Source organism: Micropterus dolomieu, linkage group LG13 (genome assembly GCF_021292245.1).
Source record: "Micropterus dolomieu isolate WLL.071019.BEF.003 ecotype Adirondacks linkage group LG13, ASM2129224v1, whole genome shotgun sequence".
Taxonomy (NCBI): domain Eukaryota; kingdom Metazoa; phylum Chordata; class Actinopteri; order Centrarchiformes; family Centrarchidae; genus Micropterus; species Micropterus dolomieu.
Genome location: NC_060162.1, coordinates 15,584,424 through 15,608,630, shown reverse-complemented (window position 1 = coordinate 15,608,630; position 24,207 = coordinate 15,584,424). Strand labels below are relative to the sequence as shown.

The window sequence follows — 24,207 nt, the reverse complement described above, 5'->3', positions numbered from 1 at the left end:
AAGCACACATGGAGTGGCTCCCCAAAGAGCAGAGTGTTAGAGGGGTTAAGTTATACATTTATATTTGCTTTATATACTCCTAGGTAGTTAACTTTTATTTTTCTGATCTTTTGTTTTGCATGTACGTTATAGGTTGTAAAGTAAATCGTACCAGTAAATATAGATCTCACATATTGTAATAAAGAGTACAATATTTCCATTTGAAACGTGGTGGAGTAGTTTGAAATAGCAGAAAATGGAAATAGTACAAGTACTTTAAATTACATTTGTATTTACATACACCACTGTTGGCTTCCGCAATTTCTTTTTTTTTAGTTTTCTAATATTATAGGTAGGCATACATGCAACTACCTGGCACACACGCTCGTAGGCATATACTGTATAGTTTGTCACTGTTAATGATTTGTTGTTTTCAAACATGAAAAAGCTAATTTTACTTGTCAATATAGCTTATAGAAAAATATGTACCTGCTGTATTAACTTAATTTCTTTAACTTAACTGCTTCAACACTTACAACAACAGTAGAGGATTGTAGTCAAAAAATGGTCAATGTGTACTGTCAGTACAGAAATGTTATCATTTGATATTAACAAAAGAGTCAAAATGTAGTCAACCACACTGTAGTATACTCAACACAATCTGGTTCACTGAAGTCAGTCATTTTGCAAGATTGGATGAGTCTTTTGTGAACAGTACATCTGATTTGGAAGATGAAACTCATGCAACATGGAATGGCATCATGAAAATACTCAAGCAAATTTAGTATAAATACTAGATTCTTTATTTAAATATTGTACATATTTTAAAACATATTTACATAAATTAGACCTGCATTGTTACACTGTAGACAGATTAATCTTTCACACGCACAAACATCGCTTGCTAAAAAGGACAATCATACCATACAGACTGCAGAAGCACCTTTTAAGAACAGCTTTACATAGGAGAAAAACAGGGGCAGACTTCATTTACATCAAACACCGGGTAACGCGTCTGAGACGAGACAAGCTTGCAATGACAGGAAAGGCCTCTTGATTACAGGTCTAGCTATTTGTTAAGGCTGAAACTGTGCTCACCCTCATGCTGTAAGTTCACAGCACCATTACCCATCTCACCACCCTTCCTCCTGCACGTGGGTTACATCTCTGACACATAGGGCTATCTTTAAAGTAAATACAAGTTCAGAACCTTTATAAACCATTCTAAAACAAGAACAGACTGCAAATGTGTGAAATTATCTTTCTAAAATGGTGCCAAAAGCTGAGACAGAAACCATGCAAAAACTAGGACAGATAGTATTCATATAATTGTCTCCATTGTGTGTATGAGTAAGAAACACCATGTTATCTTTACAGCAGGGCTTACAGAGCAGTACCCTAATCATGTGTTTATATATGGCTTTCCTTCTTTGGTTTCATAAACCTGTCTTATACTTTGTTGCAACCAGTCGCACATAACTTAAACCACAAATATGATGCGACTTTTGTTCTGAGCAAAAAAACAAAACAAACAACACACCAAGAAATTCTTCAGGCATAGAAAAGACATTTTAATGTCCCTCTGAACATTTCCACACACACGTCTGGCCATCACACACGATTCAGAGCACAAGGAATTTACAGTATTGCTGTATGATGTTTGTAAGAACAAAGCTTAAAGACATACACAAAGAAAATGTGTATTTGGTGCACCTGCTTTTAAACTGTAAAGATGTTGTCCAAACCACTTCAGTGAGCTGTTCAACTATGGGAGAGAACAGTATTATTAGTGTCTCTGATTAATCTAATTTGATACAGCACAAGTTTATACACACACACACACACTCATTACAAGCACGGTGACCATGTTCATATAGATCATGTCAAGTCATACACAGACACCTGAATTAAAAACGAGCAAACAAATGTCAAGGGAAATAAGGATCTGAGAAATAAAAACAAAATTCTCTCTCACACACGATTCTTGTTAAGGTGGCTAGATCTTTGTCATCCATCACACATATTCCAACACATACTTCAACAATTCAAACTCTTACTTTTTAAAATGAAATAACATTAAAAAATACATCTTTTACTTTAAATTCACACCTGACCCATAATTGCAACTGAAAGCATTCCCAGATGCTTGCTTTAGTTCAGCAATAACAGATATAAACATTAAATACACACATTTCAATAACAACTTCTCACATATACCCCCTTCTACACACACACACACACACACACACACACTTAACATCCTTCCTTCCACACAACTGCTGCAGTGAATTATTTCAGCTAATGTCTTCTTGTTCATTTCCGCAAGTGGAAGTGTGGGATTGATAAAGCTCACTTCAAAATCAACATCTATACAAGAAAAGATATTTATGATTGCATGTGTACATCTTCCACAAAAGTAAAGAAATAGCTTTTTTATTCATTTTGCTTTAATGACCAAAGCGAAGACAACTGAATGGCCAGAATGCAGCCCTAAATACACAAATATTTACAACCCATCAGGATGTTAGCTCTGACGGATCTCCCAGCCAAGTGACAAAAACTGATCAATCTTCACATGCGAGCTCTAACTCAGTGTTATAGTTTCCCTTTACAGATTTATTTGATGTGAGCAATTACTAGTTCGCTTTCCCATTGTTCACATTCCCAAACCCAAAAACCCTTTTAAATCTCACTCTTTAAACGCCCATCAATTCCCAACATCATTTTCCTCACTCCGTCTATATGCTTTGTTCAAAACACAACAAGAAACAGATTAACAACTGCAACAACAGAGACAGAAAGCCGGATTCAATAGTCAACTCTGTCACTACTCTCTGAAGAATCCCGAACCATGGCTTAAATATCACTTTTTTTGTACTTGAGGGCCACCAGGTTTTAAAGCCCTCAGTCAATGCAAACCGTCCTGCACTGTCTCTTAGTCACATCACCCAAGAAGTGTTGATGACACTCAATGAGACATGGGAGACTAGAAGGCATCCCTCAGCCCCGTCGCACTCAGCTCCTCCTGCATCATGATCAACATGAAAATGTCCTAGCTGCCCGCTTCCCCTCAACCGTTTAAGCACCAAAACAAAACATTGGAAGAAAAAAAAAAAAAATATGTACACGTCTGGACGTCGGCCCCTGCAGCGAGGAGTGTGCATCGTGTTGTTGGGCCTCCCCTGTCAGCCCACAGGATGCAGTGCATTTTGGGAAGACTGCAGGTGGAAGACTCAGGCAGACGGGAAGGAAGGACCAGCGCCAGAAAAGCGCACACACACAAACACTCTTACACAAACACACACACTTTTAGTCTGTATATTCAGCCACAATGGACAGCAGCACCGTGATATCATCTGGCTTCCCCCCTGCAGAACAAAGAAACATAAGAGAGCGTGAGAAAATGTGCCAACACTTATGACCAAGTCCTGCAAAGTCTTAAGCTAAGTCTTTAGCAAAGTTATCTTTAGCCAAGCTAAAAATGTGAATGCAGCAAACGTTAGCCCACAACTTTTGTATCTTCTATCCAAATATCGTGAACAGTATGTACTTTGTAGTTATTCATATATATTTACGTTTTTGTATTGTCTTCTTCATCTAATCTACCATTTTCAACAATTATGTGGTCTATAATACATTCTCGAATAATAAATATATCCACATCAAATGTGTGAATTACATATGCAGCATCTGAAGCACAGTGTACTGACCTCTTACATTCAGGCCATTGTCACAGGCAAACTGTGCAAAAGGGGACATATAGTTGGGGTCGTAGGCAAGGTCGTGAGCTTGCTTTGCAATACTCTGTGCAGTCTGCAGGACGCTGTCATAGTTTGTTGTCTGAAATTAGCAAAAATGAAAACAACATTAAAATGGGGAAAAAGTAAACATTTCTCTTCACATACGTCCACTTTGTAACTAGATACAGTATGTGTAAAAGCATGAATAATCCGACATCCACATGCGACACCTTAAGTTTTTTGAGCTCCTGAAGAATCATGTAGTCCGGCATGTTGTCAAAGAGGCCGTCACTTGCCGTCAGGATGATGTCACCGAGCTGCACGTCAAAGGAGGAGCTGTCAGCTGCTTCAGGACTAGAGGAAAACAGTGCGGCACGACAAGCTCAGTCACAAGTGAAACAGGAGCAAGCAGCTGCAATTAATAAGCAGGTCAGAAGTCACATTGCCAAATGGTGAGGGTGGCGCGGTGTGTGGGCGTTTAATCTGACTGCTGACTCGGAAGCAGCAGGTCCCCATGTGTCCTTGCCAGACGCAGAGAGGTCCTGCTGCTTGCTGGCGTCACACCCAAGACTCAGGTATATTTCCTGGGGGCCTTTAACTGTTTGTTTGTGCTTCGTCTTCAGGATTTATTTAAGGTGACCACATAAAGCCATAAATGTATTGTTAAGAACGAACAGTAACTTGTTGAAAAGCTAAGTCTTACATTTACAAGATTAAACTAGTAGACAAAAAAGTAACATATATAATATAAAGACTGATTTGTATCATTGCCACCAAGATTTGCCAACCCCAGCTAATAAGCGGTTGTGGTGATAAAGATGATGGCGTACTAACCTTTAATCACTGAAATGTAAATCGAAACGACAAACTATAAAACAGGATGTAAGAAGATTTTCCATGCGGGCAATAATAAAAGATGGTCAGGTAGTTGAGGGGGCTATGAGGAGGTGTAGCCTGATTTGGCCTCGAGTGCGACACCATAGCAGGTCTTGTTTATTCTGCAAACACTGTCTAAAAGGCCTGACTTGCAAAGATGTATCCAAAACTGAGCTACTGACCTGTCACTGAGCACTACCCCTTCAGCTCCTGGAGGAGCGATGGACAGCTGGAAGGGTGTGTTGAAATAGTGCTGTTGCTCGTCTGAGCGATGGACCACCTCTCCTCCCCGAACCACCAGGAATCCGGAGTCACCGAGGTTACACGTGTGTAGTTGGTGACTCCGTCGGTCCAGTACCACAATACAGGCTGTGCTGCTCCCTACAATACAGAGGAAGGTAGAATGAATGAATTCAGTTGTCACTTTAAGAATACTGCCACCGTGAAAATGCAAAACATTTCTCTTCCAGTTTGGACAGAAGCCAAGCACAGGCTGCATCTGTGTTTCACTTTACTTTCTGAGCACAATGCTAACCAACCAGTACATCACCACCTTCCTCATGAATTTCATGCTTCTGAATTGAGGGGGTAAAATTAATTATGCAATACAAATGTGGCCCCGCACCAGGGGGAAAAAATTTTTTTAAAATAAAATCTATATCTCTATATCTATCAAAAAACAACACAAGGGTCATGGCCCGTGCTTGTCCCAGATCCCCAGTGTGCGCAGCTTTAGGTGCCAACAGTCCAAGTAACCTTGAGCAGGGAAGTTCAAGCACACACCTGGTCACAGCTTCCAAAATAAAAGTAGGCCATTTGACAAACATCGTGACAAGAGGGGAGGTGGTTAACATTTAGAGTCCACGCTGGGCTGCAAGTCACATTCGGGAGAAATGTGACCTTTGCCACATGTTTGACATGTACACGCAAACTGTTCAACCCTCCTGCAGTGTCAGTTACAGATGGATTCTTGACCTTTTGGAGCTCTGGTATGAGGCTAAATGTTCTCAGTGAGTAAAAAAAAAATAAAATATTTGTTAAGCCCCAGAAAGTCAGTGAGTCTAAGCATCTAAAGTACCGAAATACAGCCTGATCAAGTTAGTTAGTTACCTCATAGGTATTATATCGGTCAGTGGGAAGCGTCTCAGATGCATTTCAGGAGCTGAGCACATTGTTGGCTTGTTGTTATTTTGTCCTTTTTGTGCTTCTACCTTCTACTCTGCTTTTCAGCAAGGGCTCTCTGCGACCTCTTTTTGTTCCGTTGTTTGAAAGCTGCATATGGAGAATTTCAGAATAAGAGCGTTTTTCCTGCTTGATTTTGCTGACATGTTTAGATTCTGTTGATTTGGTAATCAGTGCTTGCTTTTTGTGCTTCTATGATTAAGTAGACTATGTAAATAAATTATTCTTTTTTTTTTATATCCGATTTAACAGTGTTTTTTGTTGATTTATGATCGGGAATATGAACAGTGTTTTATTTTGAAAATTGACCGGGTCTATGCCGTTCTGTGTCGGACTCCCTGCCCAGTTCGATCTGCTCTGTGCAGCTTGACACGGCTTCAGTCAAAAATAGACTTCTTCGCGGAGCTGAGCTTAGAGCCGCATCTGGCACACCCTTGGGACGCGCGGCGGCTGTGTCTAATGGACACCCAAGCATAGACTACAAAGGCCCGCAACCAGCTCCGGCAGCCGTGGCCTAGCGGACACATGCGGACTCGTGGACTTTGCTGTCTACTCTGGACTGTAGCAGCAGGAGGGTGCACGCGCACCTTGGCTATAAGTTTAGGACGCGCTTGACTTGAGAGTTTTCTATTTGAGGCGCACACATTTTAAACACCGATATCACCGTCGATCATATTAATTTAATTGTGGCAAGCTATTATTTGTGCAGCCCTAAGTTAAATACACACAGTGCAGTGGATACGAGCTGCTTCTATCCTGATTGACAGGTCGCTGTGGTGGAGACTTCAATCACAAGGTAGCTACGCCCTAACGCATACCCTGCTTTATCATCCATTTTCCTCTAAATGGCATATTTTACTATCATACTGTATTGAACAAGACTTTAAACTAGCAACTGAGACCATAAAGTCATTAGCAAAGTAGGAGGTAATAAAATCAAGTGAAAAGTAGGGTCATTCTTTCTTTGAGTCCAGTGCTATTGGACAGAGGAGGTTCGTTCATGATGGCGATCGGGCAACTCACCAACAAGCTGGGAAAGGCAGGGGATTTTTACCTCACACTTTCTACAACTCAGTTAGTTTGGACTGTTTTTGACAAGCAATTTGCCTCTGAACATTGTTGTCCAATCAGCTCAAGTCTTGTTCCATGGAGTCCCGCCCCTTCTGGGGCGATATCAGTCTGGCTGAAAATCGCCCAGATCGCTCACATAGACTTATGTAAAGGCTGTTTTTTTCGAACTGTGGGCGCTACAATGCAATCTCTATGAGTACCGGGAGGGCTCGCACTTATGTGTTCAAGTTATGCGCCCAGCAGCAGAACTACGCTTCTGCCACCTGAAAACGACTCAGCAGTCCTCTAGCTTGTTGCTCTCACTACTAGGATTACAATCAACTGCAGTTTCAAAACGTACATTCAGGCTCAAAAGTAAACCATGGTTGGAGATGCAGCGACTTAACCAGAGGTGAGGAAGATATAGTATAAATATGTTATTTGTTAAGCTATGAGGAGAGGAAAGTCCGCTAGGCTAATTAATGCAGTTTAAAATGACATAAGCAAAGCTAATAATTGTGAATATAGAAAAAAATCTAGTCAGCTGAATTTTATGCTTATGTTAAATGTGATTGTTATTAAGCCATGTTTTATGTGTGGTAGTGGAGTCAATTTAAAGTTAACTTTGCTGCACTTAACCACTAACAATTATTTTATGTGTTGTTTTTTTCTTTTTTGCCAAAAACCACAGAAGAAAGAGGCGGTAGCATTAAGTGGCCTTTGTCAGAGGAGGATGAAAAGAAGGAGAGCAACACAGAAAATAACCCAAAACAATATAAATACCTTTTTATATTCCCCCTTACATGCCTTCTTGTTTATGTGTAAATACAGTGAGAGAATAGCAGAACAGCACATAGCTCGTTTTTACTGTGTGATTATAGAGCATGGGATAATAGTGGATACTTTTAATACAGCCCAAACCCCTAATAATACTGTGTAACTACAGGATAACAAGTGGAGAACATTCAAGATTTTTTTTACAACTCTCTGCTTACCTTATTAGTCTTGTGTAATGTGTGTAAAGAATGAAAATACATACTAGGTTCAACTGTACCCCATTAAACGTTTAAGATTGCCTATGTTTGATCCACCTTCATATAGGTACAGTGATACAGTGTATATTTGACATTATTATAATACTGTATTACTTAAGACAGGTTAGCTTGTTTTCTACTCCAGCCTGTCCCTTAGCTGCAGTGCATGTAAATCATTTTATTCATTGCACATCATCAGCCCCAGTGCCACTGCGCTTTATTCGGGATTTGCTGTAGCTGTAGAAAGAATGCAGGTTTAAGGCACTTCCGCGTTGGCTTCACCTGGCGAGGTTGCCACTTGATACTCACCTAGCAGGGGAACTTTGTTCTGTAGAAGCTCATAATAGCCAGAGGTCAGAATACCCACTGGATTACTGGGAGTGAAGCGTCCCTCCTTCACCAGTCGCTCACAGGTTCTCATTAACGTGGCGGAGAACTGAGACGGGTCAACGCCATAGTCACGCCAACCACCTACGCCATCTGCAACACCTGATGGACAAAAGGGAGGACAATTTAAAATTTTAGCTGTTGTTGACTAATCATTTTTTTAATAAAAATGCCTAACATCTGGTTGGATTGCATACTCCACTATTAGTGGGGGTATAACAGTACAGAGACTCTAATCTATTAAATCTATGAATTCTGTATAAGTGTAATTTAGGTATATTGACATATGTTTTGGACTGCTGCTTTACTGTGTGAGAAGAATAAACACTTTTATTGGTATTGGCTTAGTAGTCCATGCTAGTCAGTTGAGCACAAAGTACTAAATCCAGGCAATTTGATATGCATGGTTTCACCTCAGGCACCTTGTAAATGCTTACCACTGATTGAATTTATGCGGAAGTGAAAGAAAACCACCTGCATGATTGAATTATTTATCATGCCAAGAACCATGTAGAAAGTGGCAAGAACACACTGTCACAAAGCCTGCAGCTATTCATCATCCAATATTCAAAACAAAAACAGAAAGAGACTTCTGAAAGGCAGACCTTTAGACCACCAAGAAAACAATAATGCTATAACATGTATCTTCAAAGCACACTTTTAGTACAAATCACTGTTATTTCATGTCCATGTATATCTCTCCTTTTTTAAAACAGAAAGAACAAAATACTTAATTACATTTGAGTATTGTTTCATTTTCTCTTTGTGCCACATGTGGAAGTTAAAGTATAATTACAAAATGCACCCTGGGAATCCCCTGCAATGTCCATCTGCACCTCTGGATGAAAGGACCATTATCCATTACTGTCCAAAGCCAATGTTATTTAAAAAAAACAAAACAAAAAACTTGATAACCATCCCCACTCCACTTCAGAGGGGAGTTTACCATAGACTTCATGCCATGTGTAGCACGTGAAGCCCTGAGGATTTTGTTCCACAGAACTGGCCATTTTTACTTCACATCTTCAACTTAGTCATTTAAGACTGCACATTGCTAGAAACCTATAAAAGACACCGTGTGGGTGTCAACCAAGCCACGTGTTTCATCGAGTATTTCACTGTTTACGCTCTTGTCAGCGGGGCGGTGAGGACAAAGCATTTCCACTGAACTAAGCTAGCAGCTAACTGACGCTCTTAGCAACATGGCCGCCTCCATGCTCAACCATTCTGACCTTTGCAAGACATTGTAGTGTTGAATTTGAAACGTCCTAAGAGGGTCGTTGTCAACTCTGTCCACGTTTAATGAAGCGTATCTGCATCTCCTAATTTCATGCGTTTTATATTTTGCATAAGCGCCGCGTATTCTTCAGTTGGAGCTTATCTAGGTGAAAGGTCATTCGGCGTTTCACCTCAAAAACACCCGTTAACCTCCGTCTATGTGTAAAATGTCGTGACTGCAGCTGCCCTGGTCTTCCGTGAGCACCTACTTTGCTTCAGGCAAACTAAACACAGCTAACGACGTCAACGGCGGCAAGAGGAGAAAAGTTACGGCTCTGTTTTTGGAGGAGGGGGTGGGGGCTGTTGTGTTTTCATCCGAGGGGTCGGTGCACGTGTAGGCTAGCTAACTGAAGGTCACCGGAGCACAGAGCGGGTCAGAGCTCAACAGTTACAGTTAAGTTACAGTGCTTTTAATGCCAGATAGCTCACCCAAAACATCGGCAGTCCTGTGCCGCGCAATGAAGCAGGCGTCGTCTCCGTAGCACATGCCTTTCTTCAGGATCCCCTTGCGAAAGTCTTTACCGAACCCATAACTGGCGCTGATCAGGCTGTAGTCCCGACCGTCCGTCTGAGAGAGTCCGCCCAGGACAGCCCTGGCTACCAGTCTGCCATAAGACAGTACAGATAACATCCCCTAGCAAGGCACAATCCCGTCTTGTCTTGAGTACGCACACGGTGTCCTTCTCTTCTCGGCCCCCGGTCGCCTGCCTGCTGCTAGGCTACTTCTTCGGATCGAGCCTCGTTTGTCTCTTTATCCGTCCATTCGATCCCGACTGACCCGCTTCCGTGAAATAGTAACGTTAACGTAGCCCTGGCAGTTGCTAACTGACCGACTCACGTTACAGTTTATTATGTCTCAGGTGTGCAATTCATGTACACAGTTCCTCCACTCGGCTCTCTCCTTCCCGACATGTTTCCACTTGTGTACCGGACAGAAAGCTGCGAGTACATACGGGTGTTTGACCATTTACAACCCTGACGTCACGGCTCAACCATCATCCAATGAAAGCCCCGCCCACAGCCGTACCGCAGATCCACTGAACTGCGCAAGCCTCGGAGAAGCGCTTGTTTCATGTACCTGGATAAAACGGACGCACCTCGGCCTATCGTTAGCATCGTTCGGCCTCACTTTAATATGGGACGTTTATGTTACTAATAGTGTTATATTTTATAGTTTAAGAAGGGATTCAGAAAGCGCAAACCTACCAACAATCACTAAATAAGTAAAATCCGCCTTTTTTAAAATGGTACCTGTAGTGTAGTAATTAAAATACCGGTATAGCTCGAGCTGGGTTACGCTAACATTAGCTAGTTCAAGTTGGTGTCCATAAAGAAGTGGTATAAAAGTTCATTAGATACAGACTTCTTAAAGTATTTTGCCTTCATTATGATCATTGCATGGAGGTCAGAGCAACGTCTTTCCACCTCTAGTCCCGCCATCGGTCCTTGATATGCATCAAAACGAGCGCAACGCCATCTAAATGAAAATAACCCGAGCCAGAGCCCATAACGGAAAGTAGGAGAGAGAGGACAACGACGTATTATTGTCGAATTACCATCGAAGCACACAGATAAAGCATCAGTTCACGGTAAGAAATAATTCAGTTATACTTATAAGATTATGTCGTGTTAAGTATTTGTGGGTAGGCTCGACGAGAACACAAAGCCGCACATAATATGATTTAGCGTTGGTGGTTATGTTTAACTGATCTTTATCAGGTTGTAACGTTAGTGATTGGTAACGTTGCACTCTCATCTTGTACTCATGGTGGTTATGGTTGCTATATTGATGTAGTGTATTTGTTTCTTTTTAGATTCAACAAATGATCAGAGAATAATAATGGCGATGCTTCGCTTGCATATCTTTGAAATTTAATTGGCCTGATCAAAGGATTGAATAAGACTATTTACTGCTATGTGGCCTGTAGACAAATAGAAACGGGTAACGTTACCGTTATATAACGTTAATAATCTGTTGTAGGAAGGGTGGACGTAACAAAACTGTGTTTCTAAAAAAAATTGACAGACTATTTATGACTGTGTTTTTCAGTTCACATACATTTCAGCACTTACATTATTAATTCGTAAGCATTTTCATCACTTCCACTTTTTTCCAATAATTTTTTTGTTACTCCCACTCTATAGGCCACTTAAATGGCAATTTTGTGTTGTGATAGATGAATGTCAGATGGAGAAAATGATGAAAAATGATGGCTCTGTTTTCATCATATCATATATTGATAATTTATCCCTCTATTTTTCAATTCACAAACATTGTCAAACCTCTGTTTTTATTAATTCGTTTGCTCATTATTAAATAAAAAGGTAACACTAGGCTATTGTGCACGTCATCCTAATAGAACAAGCTGGAAAGAGAACAGGAAATGCAATTTTTGCTTTTATAATGCTTCATTGTATTTATTATCGTTACCTTGAACCACTTTTCTCTTTAGGGCCATGATGGGGAGGCTGTGTGAGATAGCTCTTGTGTCCCTTCTTATTTTGTTCCTGCTGAACACTGAATTAACATGGGCTAAAAAAAACACCAGTAGCGGCAGCAGCAAGAAAACCTCATCTTCCAGTAACAAGGGTGTGGCATCAAAACCAGCTGCCTCTCCACCCACACGAAACAGCAAACCATATCCTTCTGGTGGAAGTTACCCTCATCCAGGAACAGGCAACACCAATCCAGGAGGATATCCCAGACAAATCCCAGCAAGTTATCCAGGAGCTGGTAGTAACCCCAACCAGTTTCCTGGTAGAGTCAATCCTGGAGGTTATCCAAACCAGAACCCTGCAGGTAGCTATCCAGCTGCAGGTGGCTACCCAGCTGGAGGAGGTTATCCTAACCAAAACCCAGGGAGGGGGAATTATCCCAATCAGAATCCACCTGCTGGAGGCTACCCAGCAGCAGGCGGCTACCCAGCTGGAGGAGGTTATCCTAACCAAAACCCAGGGAGGGGGAATTATCCCAATCAGAATCCACATGCTGGAGGCTACCCAGCTGCAGGAGGCTACCCAGCTGCAGGAGGTTACCCAGCTGCAGGAGGTTATCCAGCTGCAGGAGGTTACCCAGCAGCAGGTGGCTACCCAGTCAGAGGGGGAAATACAGGACAGGGTTGGGGTCAGCCAGGGGGTTACCCTGGTGGAGGGATGGGTGGTTACCCTGGTGGAGGGATGGGTGGTTACCCTGGTGGAGGGATGGGTGGTTACCCCAACTGGAACCCAAATAATAAGATCCTGAGTCCCCGCTATGGTGGAGGAGGCTATGGATATGGTAGTCAAGGGATGGGAGGGTCTCCTTTCTCTCGTTCTGTGCAGGGTATGGGATACCAGCCCAAGTCTACAAGTTTTGCCAAAAAAGCCATGATGGCAGCAGGCGTTGGTGCTGTGGCTGGAATGGCCGTTGGATATGGACTAGGGCGCTTCCCTCGACCGCATTTCAATTTCCGCAACCCTGAAGAAGAACAGTACTACAACAACTACATGTACCGCCGTTATGGCACGCAGTCCACAGATCAAAAAGACTATGGTCGTGATTATGTCTACAACCCTCCTCCACGGGCGGAGTCTTATGAGAAATTCATGGAAAGGTGTATGAATAGGACTGACCTTCTGAAAGATCAGGGCAGCAGTTCTTCCACAAATCTGGGTGGAGTTGATGAGGGGGATGATGACACTGTCAGCATTGAGGAGATCGGATACCCAGCCCTAATTGAGCAAATTAAGTCCCGACGTTGTGTTGAGAAGTACATGATCTACTCTGAGCAATTCCTGCAGGAACGAAAAGCCGAGCAACAACTCCAGCCTAGTCGCAGCAGCCCTCTGAGCTTCGGAGTGATTCAGCTTTTCACCTCCGTCTTCATGCTTCTGTCCAGCATGCTCCTTCTCCAGTGAGGACAATTAGTCTTCCTTTTACCATATGCCAATGGATATCTACTTCCTCCATCATATCTGCACGTCCACATACTGCTAATGTATATCAGTACAAACCATAGCTGTACTTCATGGGTCATATTTAGCCAATCATTTATTATCGGACAACACTAATAAAAGGATAACAAAATGTTGATGTGTATATAGTAAGTGAAAGAGTTGAAGATTTTTAAGGAGGGTGCAGTCAGTTTAAAATGTTGCAGTTAGATCATCAGTTTTGTGTTGCACAAGATGCACAAATAGATATTGTTTCAAGAATTTATTTTGCACAGAAAACCGATTACTTTAAGTCAGTTTTTGTGACAATTTGTTATGACAATATGTTTGTTACTGTGTAAAATAGGAATGTGACATCCAAGTAACATCATTAGTTATTCATTCATTGTACTGGACAATTCAAGAAACAGATTTTTCAACTGGTTAAAAATGTTTATTCAAAAGGAAGTTTTAATTTTTTTTGTGTTTAAACCAGGATTCCACTATTAAATCTAGGCATGTGTAAACATACGTATACAGTTGTTGGGCCATATTAGGTTGGAGACCAATTGTAAAGTGGGCTTTCAAAGCAGATTTTCAGATTGTCCGCACAACAACTTTCAAAAAATGTAGTTGGCAATGGGAACAAAATGAAGTAAAGGAACTAATATTTTCACTTTTGGACGATCACAGAGAAAGGAGGAATACATGTCGTCACTACACAATGTGGTTTGCTCAACTTGATAATGGATCCTTGATAATGTGGGAAGCCATCCGTTGGGAGTGATCGGGTTTAATGTTTGGCTCTGCATTGTTGTCTAATGGCCTAGATGTGGCCATTTAGTGTTCACAACATAAGGCAGGTGCACATTTTGGTTCAAACACTTTAATGGTGTTTTTACATTTTTCTAGTTGATAATAATATGTAGAAGTATTTTCTGTATTCTATTAAACTTCCCTCAAATTTTCAGAATTGGTGAATCGCTTGATACCATACTGGGAAATGATGGAGGCCATTTCCATGTGGACAAATGCTTTAATATCCCACAATAAACCGTTTAACACTTGTATGATGAAATAAGACTGGAGGTGTCCTCAAAGTAAAGAATAGCCCTACTCCTTCTCAGGTACATGCCACTCACGCGTTTGTCGTTCACCTGCCTATAAAATCCTGAATTGCATGCCTTTGACGTTAAGTAAGCATGTGTCTTTTGGTGGGCAGCAAATGGCGTCATTAGTGGATCAGTGGTGTTGCTACCTTGCCTGCAGCTGTTGAGAACAATCAGTGTATATGTCCTCTATAGCACCTGATGCTTTTAATCTGTCCAAGCCAGTTTGGTGAAAGATTGGATTTGAACAATTTAAGGCTTTAATCCTAAATTCTCACATCCAAGCATAAGATCTGCTTCATTGCTGTACCTTAACCACACACAGTGTGTCACATCTCTCGTCAGTCGGACACGATTAACACTGGAACTGGAGGCACTGGCACTGGCTTAAAATTGCCTGGAAACTGTGGAAGTTTCAGAGGGCGTTGCTTCACTGCTTTGGCGGTCAGGAGATTTGTTCTCCTACCAACCTTGGATTTATGTTTCCAGGCATACTGTAAACTTCCAGACTTTCCAGATGGTGCAGGCTTGAGCCGATAAATTCATCTCTGCATCTTCTGAATCTTCCCGTAGCATAGTGAGATAGTCATGGGTCAGGTGTTTTGGGGTAAAACTGTAAATACGTCTGTTTGCTTTTCCTGAACTCTAGGCTCTGCCTCTGGCTGTCAAGGTGTGTCCAAAAACTTTGTTCTTCTTTTCCTTCAGAGTCTGTTTAATGGACTTTTAACTCCCAATGAGTTTGTGGGGCTATGTATAGTGACCTTTAGTAGTGCAATATTTCTTTGTGTTTGTGATTCTTTTACTATTCTCGCTTATTTTTGTTTTAATTATTTTATTCTCCTCTGGTTTTGTAAAGCACAAAAATGCTACAGAAGTTAATGTTGCAGGCTGTCGATAAAACCAAGATATTTTCACCCAAAGTAAAGTTACTATTCATTTCAGTCCGCTGTTTTGAAGAATACTGGTGTATTCAGTAAAGTCTGTTGTTACGTTCACACATACAATATTTAGTGGGTCACACTACTGTCAAAATACCTGCAGAGTATTCTGTATAGAATATTTGGAGGTGATTTTATAGTGATGGTCCTTCTTAGTTTGTTCTTATCCCACCAGTCTTACTTAACATTTCTCTTTTGTTTTAATCTCATGTTAAGTTTTTTTCAGTCGTTTTTTAAATTACAATTTCACATTTTCATACTGTCTAGGCTGTAGAATATCTTTAAAGTGCACTTATGTCCCTTTAGGATTAGATATTCTGTAATTGTGTCATTGCACTCTTATTGGGAGTGTAGACATCTGCGTGAATCTTCTGGCTTTGACCTTGGCAATTGTAAACATTTTGGTTTGCTCATCAAATAGTATGACTAATTTGGTTTGTTATGGATTTGTGTGTTAAATAAAACAAAAAACAAAATAAAGTTTTTCCTCCCTAAATGATGGAATTTCACAAACACTGTCTCATTCTTGTTTTCAGCGTCCTTCAAACTAATTAATATAATTATACATTTTCAAATAAGAACATAAAAGTATAAACCATTTCTGTCATTTTATTGTTGTTTGTTTCAAATACAGTATATCTGATGTTTCTGAATTTTTTTCCAACTTAAGACGACAAAATATATAACCTATATATATATATAGGTTATATATTTCTTGAATCTCAAAATATATAAATATATATATAAATATATACAAAATATATAACCTATATATATATATATATATATATATATATATATATATATAGGTTATATATTTCTTGAATCTCAAAATATATAAATATATAAATATATACAAAATATATAACCTATATATATATATATAGGTTATATATTTTGTTGAATGAAAAAAAAGGTCAAAACTATATAGCTGCAACAATTAGTTTATAGATAGAAAGGTTTAATTAATTTTAAGTTTTAGCATTTTTTGTGAAATTCTCCCATTCCAGCTTCTTAAATGTGTCAATTTGTTGCTTTTTATACAATAAAAGGATATTGAATAATTTTGGATGGTTGCTCGAACAGAAGGCAAAATGTTTGACTTACATTCACAGGCATTTTTCAGAGTTTACTAATCTTACATAAACCATATCAATAGATCGATTAATCAAGTAAATAGCACATAAAGTTGATATAATTACAGTATTCTAATCTCTTTTTATAACTTGTTTCAACTTCATACTTTGAGTTAAAACTAATAATTATACTTCACTCCATTTCAAGTTAAGAGAATTTAAATTCCAGATGTAGGCCGTTTCTTGTTTTCCACAAAGTGTATATATTTTGGTTAGAATTTGATGACTTATCTGCTGTGTATAATTAGTAGGGATGAGCGAGTACAACAATATAGTATGTATCTGTAACTGTTCAACAAATTGAATCTGTACTCGGAACGGGTGGGGCTTAATCTGGACATGGGTGGGACTAACTGTTAACTAACTGTATTTAGACCTAAAATTGATATGGGTTACTGAGAAGTCAATCAGTATTTATTATAAAACTATTTACAGAACAGCCTCAGAATTGAGCTTCAGAACAATGTTTTTGATTCCAATAATAGGAGAACTATTTTTTTTTAAAAAGGTTCCTATACTTGTAGTTTATTAGAAAACAGACAGATAGTGACACATTTTACTCAGATGATACTTGTACTTGTATAAAATACATTCTCGTGCGAGTACTCGTTTCAAGCAAGTACTCGCACAATCCTAATTATTAGTTGATTATGTCCTTGTTTCAATTTTGACAACAATCACCCTGTATTAAACAATAAGTAAAGGACAGGATGGATAATTTGTTCAAAGGAGCTTTTATTTCATTTGATTTGATGATTGACTGCTTTCCCAGTGATGTATTAAATGTATCTTATCCAGGCTGCTATGAGGAAAGACACCACATGTGTGAGAAAGATGTTAGTCATGGGAGCAGGGGCAGACGCTTTAACAAAGGCTCTCCAGAGAGACTGGTTGTGAAATGCTTGGCCCTCGTTGTGGTAAAGCCGTTCATCTTGCTCAGAGGAGGCTGTCTTGTGGCCGTGGTGATTCCCAGATCCTTGCTTTGGCCTACCGAGGAACCCCAGCCCGTACCCGGTGCCCGTGCCACCCAGGATTCCGGCTGCTGCTGCTCCTGCCCACTTCAGGCCCTGCTTGGAGAGGCCTTTGCTCTGGGAGGGAGGGACTTTGTCGCCATCGCCTTTTCCCCGACCCCTGAAGATGCCTCCACGCTTACTGTATGCGTACTGTGCACCTGGGCACAGAGCTGCCATAAGCAGCAGCCAAACCCACAGTGAGAGAAGCTTCTGCTGCGCAGTCATTACTGAAGATCTGCACCCTGCAAAAACACTACAGGTATAAATAAAAGATTGGCAGGTGAAAGCTGAGGGTGAATAACCAGAGCATCTTTTTTTTCAAGTTACTTTATTTTTGCACTGTATATTAATTTAGTTTAGAGACAAAGAGAGAGGAGTCAGTTCAAACTGGCATTACAGCTTTTGATTTTGCTCACTGAACATCTGAAGTCACATGCTCACCAGCACAAACACAACAGACATCCAGAACTATCGACAGGCTCTGTCAACACTGGGATTAGCTGGGCATTATGTCAGTGATGCATCTTTCTCCCTTTCATGATGCGTTTTTTTTCTGGCTTTAAAAACCAGTATACATCAGTTGTTACAAAATATATTGTTACATATTAATAATGAGTGATAGTAGTGTCAAAGGGTGCAGATATGGAACTGTATCATTACAATGCATCTGGGAGAAGGAGGATATCTAAATCTTAAATCACACAGTTAAAATGTTGACACCATTCATTTTGCAATTAATTCTTCTTACCTTCAAAATGTGAAAAATATTAGTTAAATGTTTTTTGTTTTTTTACCTTTCTGACCGGTCGCACCGAGAGGTCGTGATGCTGGAACAGCAGTCCTTTGTCAAACACTTACAGTACAGGAGAGCAGCATTTTGGTATGATTTCCACACAAGCATCCACTCAACAGAGCCAGCACAGCTCCTCCCCAAAGCATTCCCTGCTTTGCTATTGGTTCAAGATCAATAATACAGTACAGGTTGAATGATTTCTGCTGATGGTGGCATTTCACATACGTTTAGGTTTCTACCATTATTCACCAAATGCAAAGGCTAGGGCTATTTTCTATCACATGTTTGTATCAGCTCCCACTTGTATGTTTGTACTTCCTTTTATTCATGAAACGCTTACTGCTCAGCAGTGGTTAAGGGAATTATTGGTTTTGTCTCCTTAACTTTCACCTGTGCCATATTAACCTTAAATTGGGCCTTTAGCTGGAAGGATGTACTGTAGAAAGAGGGAGACAGTCAAAGCACAAGAAACAAGTTATTATTATGAGACAGATGCAAGAAAAATATAATTTTATTTCTGATGTACTATTTTCTGTAAGAAGTTAATATGTGAAGGTAAATAGCCTATTTATTTCAGCAGGTTTTGGGTCAACATGACAATGACTGGGTATCACATTTACACAAAAATCTGAAGAACTTAAAAACATAATTATTTCTTTTACAGTTGTGGGAACGAGGGTGTTATAGGGTGTAATAAACAGCTCAGGCAAACACTTGTCTTTCTGTGAATTTTATTCAAGTCTTCTGCAGAAGGAACTCACTGGGACACACACGCATCAGAGTATCATCCGAGTGAGCTGCAGTGTCTCAGCACATGCAGCTGTTAACCTAATCTCAGGGTGGAGCACTATCTCATCAAGGGAACATGATGTCTTTAGTGTTCCCTAGGGGACACTCTACCTAAGACTATCATGTTCAGATACATGTGGTGAACCACTTAAAGTCATGACCCCCCCGGACATATCATAAAGCATCACCCACATTTACCTTCCATTGACCCCATACCCAAGAGACCGGAGGTCCCTAGTGAGATTAGTTACAGTTTGTCTCATGAAATTCCCATTACACAGTACAATAGCAAAGTATTCTCATTTGCCCAAGTTTCAAAGTGTTCATCAATAAAATCTCTTGTCTGTGTTCAATGTAGTTTGCATCACATGCTTTTTAGTGTTGGGCAAGCTCTCATGCTCATCTGACAACGATGAAATGTCATTTAAATAAACGTCTCTTCTTTAAGTGATTTGGTGAATTTTGCACATTTCTCTACACAGAACAGCTTTACAGGAAAAATAACAGTGTCTGCCAGTTTGTATTAAAATGTGTTAAATGTGTCGCATGACCCAGTTTTTCCTTTTCAGCATGAATGAAGTTATTTCCGGCCTATAAAGGCTTGCAGCTAGAAGCACTATGCAGCGTTACTGATCCACGTCCCTCCACAGAAACTAGATGACGTTCTCAAAGAGCTGCATGGAAGCCATTATATTTTCATCCTGTAGAGAAAAGACAAAAGACGCGTGAGAAAATGTGTTATTTTTGCACAAAGCTACATGAACTCAATCACACTGTGGTAAAAACTGGTTAGTTTGATGGTGGGTTTACCTTTTGGCAGGTTTCTATGAATTCATCAATCGTCACGACTCCATCTCTGTTCCGATCCATTTTCTGAAAAATGACATATAATAATATCTATTCAGATGCAAGGGCTGTGTGGTTTAGTGGTCCCAGTGATAACATACCTGGAAGAATCTCTCCACATGGTCAAGGGGGGAATCGTCTCGTACACTGGGTAAGGTATATCTGCCCATCATGTCATAAATGGAGGTCATTATTGCCATCATTTCCTGCAGGAAACCAGAGAGACATAGGGCAAATTTGCAGAAATTGCGACACTGGTATGTTTTCTCATTAATGAGAATTTGTTTGTTGTTGAACGTACCTCTTTAGTGACGTAGCCGTCTTTGTTGATGTCATACAGGTTAAACGCCCATCGAAGTTTCTCTGTAACAGAGCCTCTAAGCAACACAGACAATCCTATCACAAAGTCCTGGGAAAGCAATTAGAAGTTTAATTAATAGCTTTATTTAAACAAAAATCATTGTACTTACAACTAAAACTAAACTCCTGCCACTCATGAAAAAAAAAGACCACAGGACATAGAGTATCAGCAAACATGCAGTCCCTGGTGAACTCACCTCAAACCGGATGGAGCCACTTCTGTCCATGTCAAATGCATTGAACAAGAAATGTGCATACGTGGTTGCATCTGAGAAGAAATAATGAATATATGGAGGATTTTACTTTTTATAAATTGTAAACACACAATCTCTCTTTCAATCCATACAAGCTGAAATGATTCAACTGAAGATGGATTAAAATATTTGTTTTGATGAGTTTAACCACCTTATTTCTCATTGTTCAGACATTTTATTTACAAAGAAATAATAGCAAACTGAGTCAGTGAGAATGTTTTATTATGTGCTTATATGATCCCAGTCTGCATTAGTTTCCGTACATACTGTACCTCCCTGAGGGAAGAATTGTGAGTAAATGGTCTTGAAAGTTTCTTCATCCACTAGCCCACTGGGACATTCCTGTTGAAAGAAAAAAACATTTACATCATTTAAGCATTTAAGCCAGTGCTTATATTATCACAAACACATTAGATTTTGATACTGCTAAAATGCCAAAATTTGCCATTTGTGAAATAACAAACAGAAAAGTTTAAATTGTATTAACAATAAAAACTATACTGGTTGAGGACTGTATTTTCGGCAGCTGCCCCACAGTCTGTCATTTTCAGCTCAGGAATAGCTTGCTGCTATCACCTTGAAGCTCCTGGATTACAGCAAATGTCTACATATTATGATTCACATTCTTTAAGTTGAAATTAAAATATTATCTTGTGTTAAATAGACCTGACAACATACTGCTGTGTCAAGAATCAGCCTGTCAAAAATGAGCAACAAAGTGTTGCTATTGTAGATGGCTTCACAGACGCTTGATTTTGCCCTTTGTAAGAAAAACTAGCAAAAAGAATCCCCTCTTGAAAAATATAGTTTATCATCACATCTGCTGAACCCATTTTCTGCATAATAGCATTTTAATGTGATTGTTACTGATGTTCTATCATTGTTTCCTGCTGTGCAGACACAGTCCATAGCTGCGGTGCAGATCTAAGGCCACTAGAGGGCAAGAAGAGCAGGATAACTAGGGCAGGGGTATTCTGAGACTAGTCTGAGACTGCAGACCTCCCCACAGACAAGGCTTGGTAATTTCTGACTCTGACAGTGGGGAGTTCCCCAAAACTACAGAATCGCTGAACTCTCACACATGTAGGCTATTCTTTGTGATATCCTTAAAGTGATTTTCTTTCACTATCATACGGTGAGCCTCTGTTACAAGTAAAATTATTTGCTTCAAAATATATTATAAGTACCAAAAGTAAAAGCACTCATTATGCAGAATAGCCCTTTGTAGAATAATATAATATCAAAATAATGTTGCAGCTGGTAAAAGTGGAGCTAATTTTAACTATTTTATTTATTGCTATGTAGCTTAACCTACAATAACAAATCAGAATCTATTTGTTAAGAATATTTTGTATTAATAATGTGAATCTGCAAAATAACATTTGCCTCCAAAATGTAGCAGTATAAAGCAGCATGAAATGGAAATACTGAAGCTCCTAAGTATACAGTACCGGAGTAAATTACTTTCCACCACTGAATAAAACAACCTGAGCAGGACAACCCGTAAACATATGCTATCATAACATAACTTCAGTTTTAGAACCACTTTTCTCAACAATAGTGTTTCAATAGTTTCAAACTCTGTGGTAACTGTAAGGGGAAGGCCAAGGCGAGCTCCACACATAAATGGTTTTCTCACACATATTGTGCCCACTCAGAATATACTGAGATGAGAATGTGTTGGAATATACATGTTAAGTCTACACATACACACTCACTCACTCTCTCTCTCTCTCACATACACACATAATACACAGGCACAAAATAGTTCATACTGAGTGGTTACACCGTAACTCAACTCTCGTATGACCCACATTCCCCGGCCCATCTTGTTAAGATAAAGTGCTGAAGGATATACTGTGAACACAAGTGTTGTTGTCATGTCTTCCATAATTTATATTCTGTTGTCTACGTATCTACCGCCTTCACAGAAGAGTGGAGGCTGTTAAAGCAGCAGATTAATGCCCATGGCTTTAGAAAGATGTTCAACAATCACATATGGGTGTGATATTTGGGCATCCACATACTTTCAGCCATGTAGTGTATAATTAGTTTTAGGAATTGTAAATTGTACCCATATGGTGGCTTTATTAATGTGCGACTATTGTTACCCTAAGTTAACATAACTATCGTTAAAATTGATAATAACAACAAAAAAGACTGTGCAGTCATGTCTTTTGATATTTGCAAATCAAAACCACCTAAAAATTCAGTTGGATGAACAACAACTCCTGACTGTGCTGATCGCTTTCATACATTTTTGAAGCCTCTGTAAAGCGACTGAAGCTCCTTCCTGGTGAACTGTGTCTGGGCTTGGAGCTGGTCGAGGCCCTCAGGTTGGTGACGCACCATGGAGAGTTCAAGGTCACTGTCGCAGCTGTCTGTCAGTGGGAAACAGAGAGAACAGGGGGGAGGGTGGCAAAGAGGGGGAGGAAGAAAGGAGGGAGGAAATAGCGGTAAGACAAGAAAGAAAGAAAAAAGAAAGGAAGGGTAGGAGGGGAGCTGAAAATACTATAAAATCAAAATAGATGGGAGGCAGAAAATTATAATTACTGCACATAACACAAAATGCTCACCATCTTTACACAAACAAAGACACAAATGGAGAGGGTTTAGAAGGAAAGATGAGACAAGGAAATGGGTGGAGGAAGATAAAAGGGGTTAAGAGTATAGTATTGGATAAAATCAATAAAAGAACACAAAAAACAGGGAAAGAAGTAGGGACATCTTTTTGATAGAGAAATGGGAATTAAAAATTATGAGTAAGAGGAACTTGTAGCTTGGAGAAATAGTGCAACAGCCGCTTGTTAAGGAGAAAAGATACTTTGACTATGTCTGAAATAACTCCCTCTTTCATTCATTCCCAGTTTCCTACATAATAAACACACAATAGTTTATAGTTAGGAATGAATTGAAATTTCTGACGAATCATTTTTGTGCCGCCACTGACAGGCGTAGTGTCAAATTTTAGCATGTTGTTCTAACCCTAATTCTTTGCTAAAAAGATGGGGAAATGATATACAATTTACTTCTTCTAGCTCCATTTCTAAGATCACTATTGAATGCAGAGCATACATTTATAATAATAATATAATAATCCTTATTTGTAGAGCACTTTTCAAAAACCAAGTTACAAAGTGCTTTAACAAGTGTAAAGAATAATACAAAAAAACAAGATAAGAGCATGAAAACATTGAAAAGACTAAAATACAGATTAATATAAAATTAGTAAAATACAATAAAATAAAAGGGATAAAATAAAGTCAAATAAGATCGGGAAAAGCTCTCCTATAAAAGTATGTTTTAAGAAGGGACTTAAAAGAGTTCACTGACTCAGCCGACCTGATTTCCTCGGGCAGGCTGTTCCAGAGCCTCGGGGCCCTGACAGCAAACGCTCTGTCCCCTTTAGTTTTCAGTCGAGACTCTGGAACAGACAACAGACCTCTGCCCGAGGATCTCAAGGTACGTGCTGGTGCGTATGGGACTAAAAGGTCAGAAATATAACAAGGCGAGAGGCCATGAAGAGCTTTA

The 24,207-nt window shown here is 39.7% G+C and overlaps 3 protein-coding genes across 3 annotated transcripts in view; 1 reads left to right on the top strand and 2 right to left on the bottom strand.

Moving 5' to 3' along the window:
• Positions 1-759: 759 nt before the first annotated feature.
• On the bottom strand, positions 760-10,490 carry LOC123981451 (protein phosphatase PTC7 homolog). Its single transcript, XM_046066283.1, has 6 exons — positions 9,956-10,490; positions 8,171-8,350; positions 4,778-4,976; positions 3,950-4,073; positions 3,690-3,819; positions 760-3,347 (listed from the first exon to the last, which is right to left on the bottom strand). Exons 1-6 carry the CDS (start codon positions 10,155-10,157, stop codon positions 3,289-3,291), a joined length of 894 nt encoding a protein of 297 aa, XP_045922239.1. The 5' UTR covers positions 10,158-10,490; the 3' UTR covers positions 760-3,288.
• Positions 9,999-15,998, top strand: prnpb (prion protein b). The gene is made up of 2 exons (XM_046066282.1): positions 9,999-11,115; positions 11,980-15,998. The coding sequence occupies exon 2, from the start codon at positions 11,984-11,986 to the stop codon at positions 13,421-13,423; it is 1,440 nt and encodes a 479-aa protein (XP_045922238.1). The 5' UTR covers positions 9,999-11,115; positions 11,980-11,983; the 3' UTR covers positions 13,424-15,998.
• Positions 15,999-19,141: 3,143 nt separating this feature from the next.
• The window catches only part of LOC123981686 (calsenilin-like), a 15,510-nt gene continuing 10,444 nt past the window's right edge, over positions 19,142-24,207 (bottom strand). Inside the window, exons 3-9 of the mRNA XM_046066739.1 lie at positions 22,933-23,057; positions 20,949-21,018; positions 20,620-20,690; positions 20,364-20,471; positions 20,164-20,268; positions 20,027-20,089; positions 19,142-19,917 (exon numbers count right to left, since the gene is read on the bottom strand). Of these exons, the coding sequence (XP_045922695.1) occupies positions 19,870-19,917; positions 20,027-20,089; positions 20,164-20,268; positions 20,364-20,471; positions 20,620-20,690; positions 20,949-21,018; positions 22,933-23,057 (590 nt within the window). The 3' untranslated portion in view covers positions 19,142-19,869. The remainder of the gene's footprint in view (positions 19,918-20,026; positions 20,090-20,163; positions 20,269-20,363; positions 20,472-20,619; positions 20,691-20,948; positions 21,019-22,932; positions 23,058-24,207) is intronic.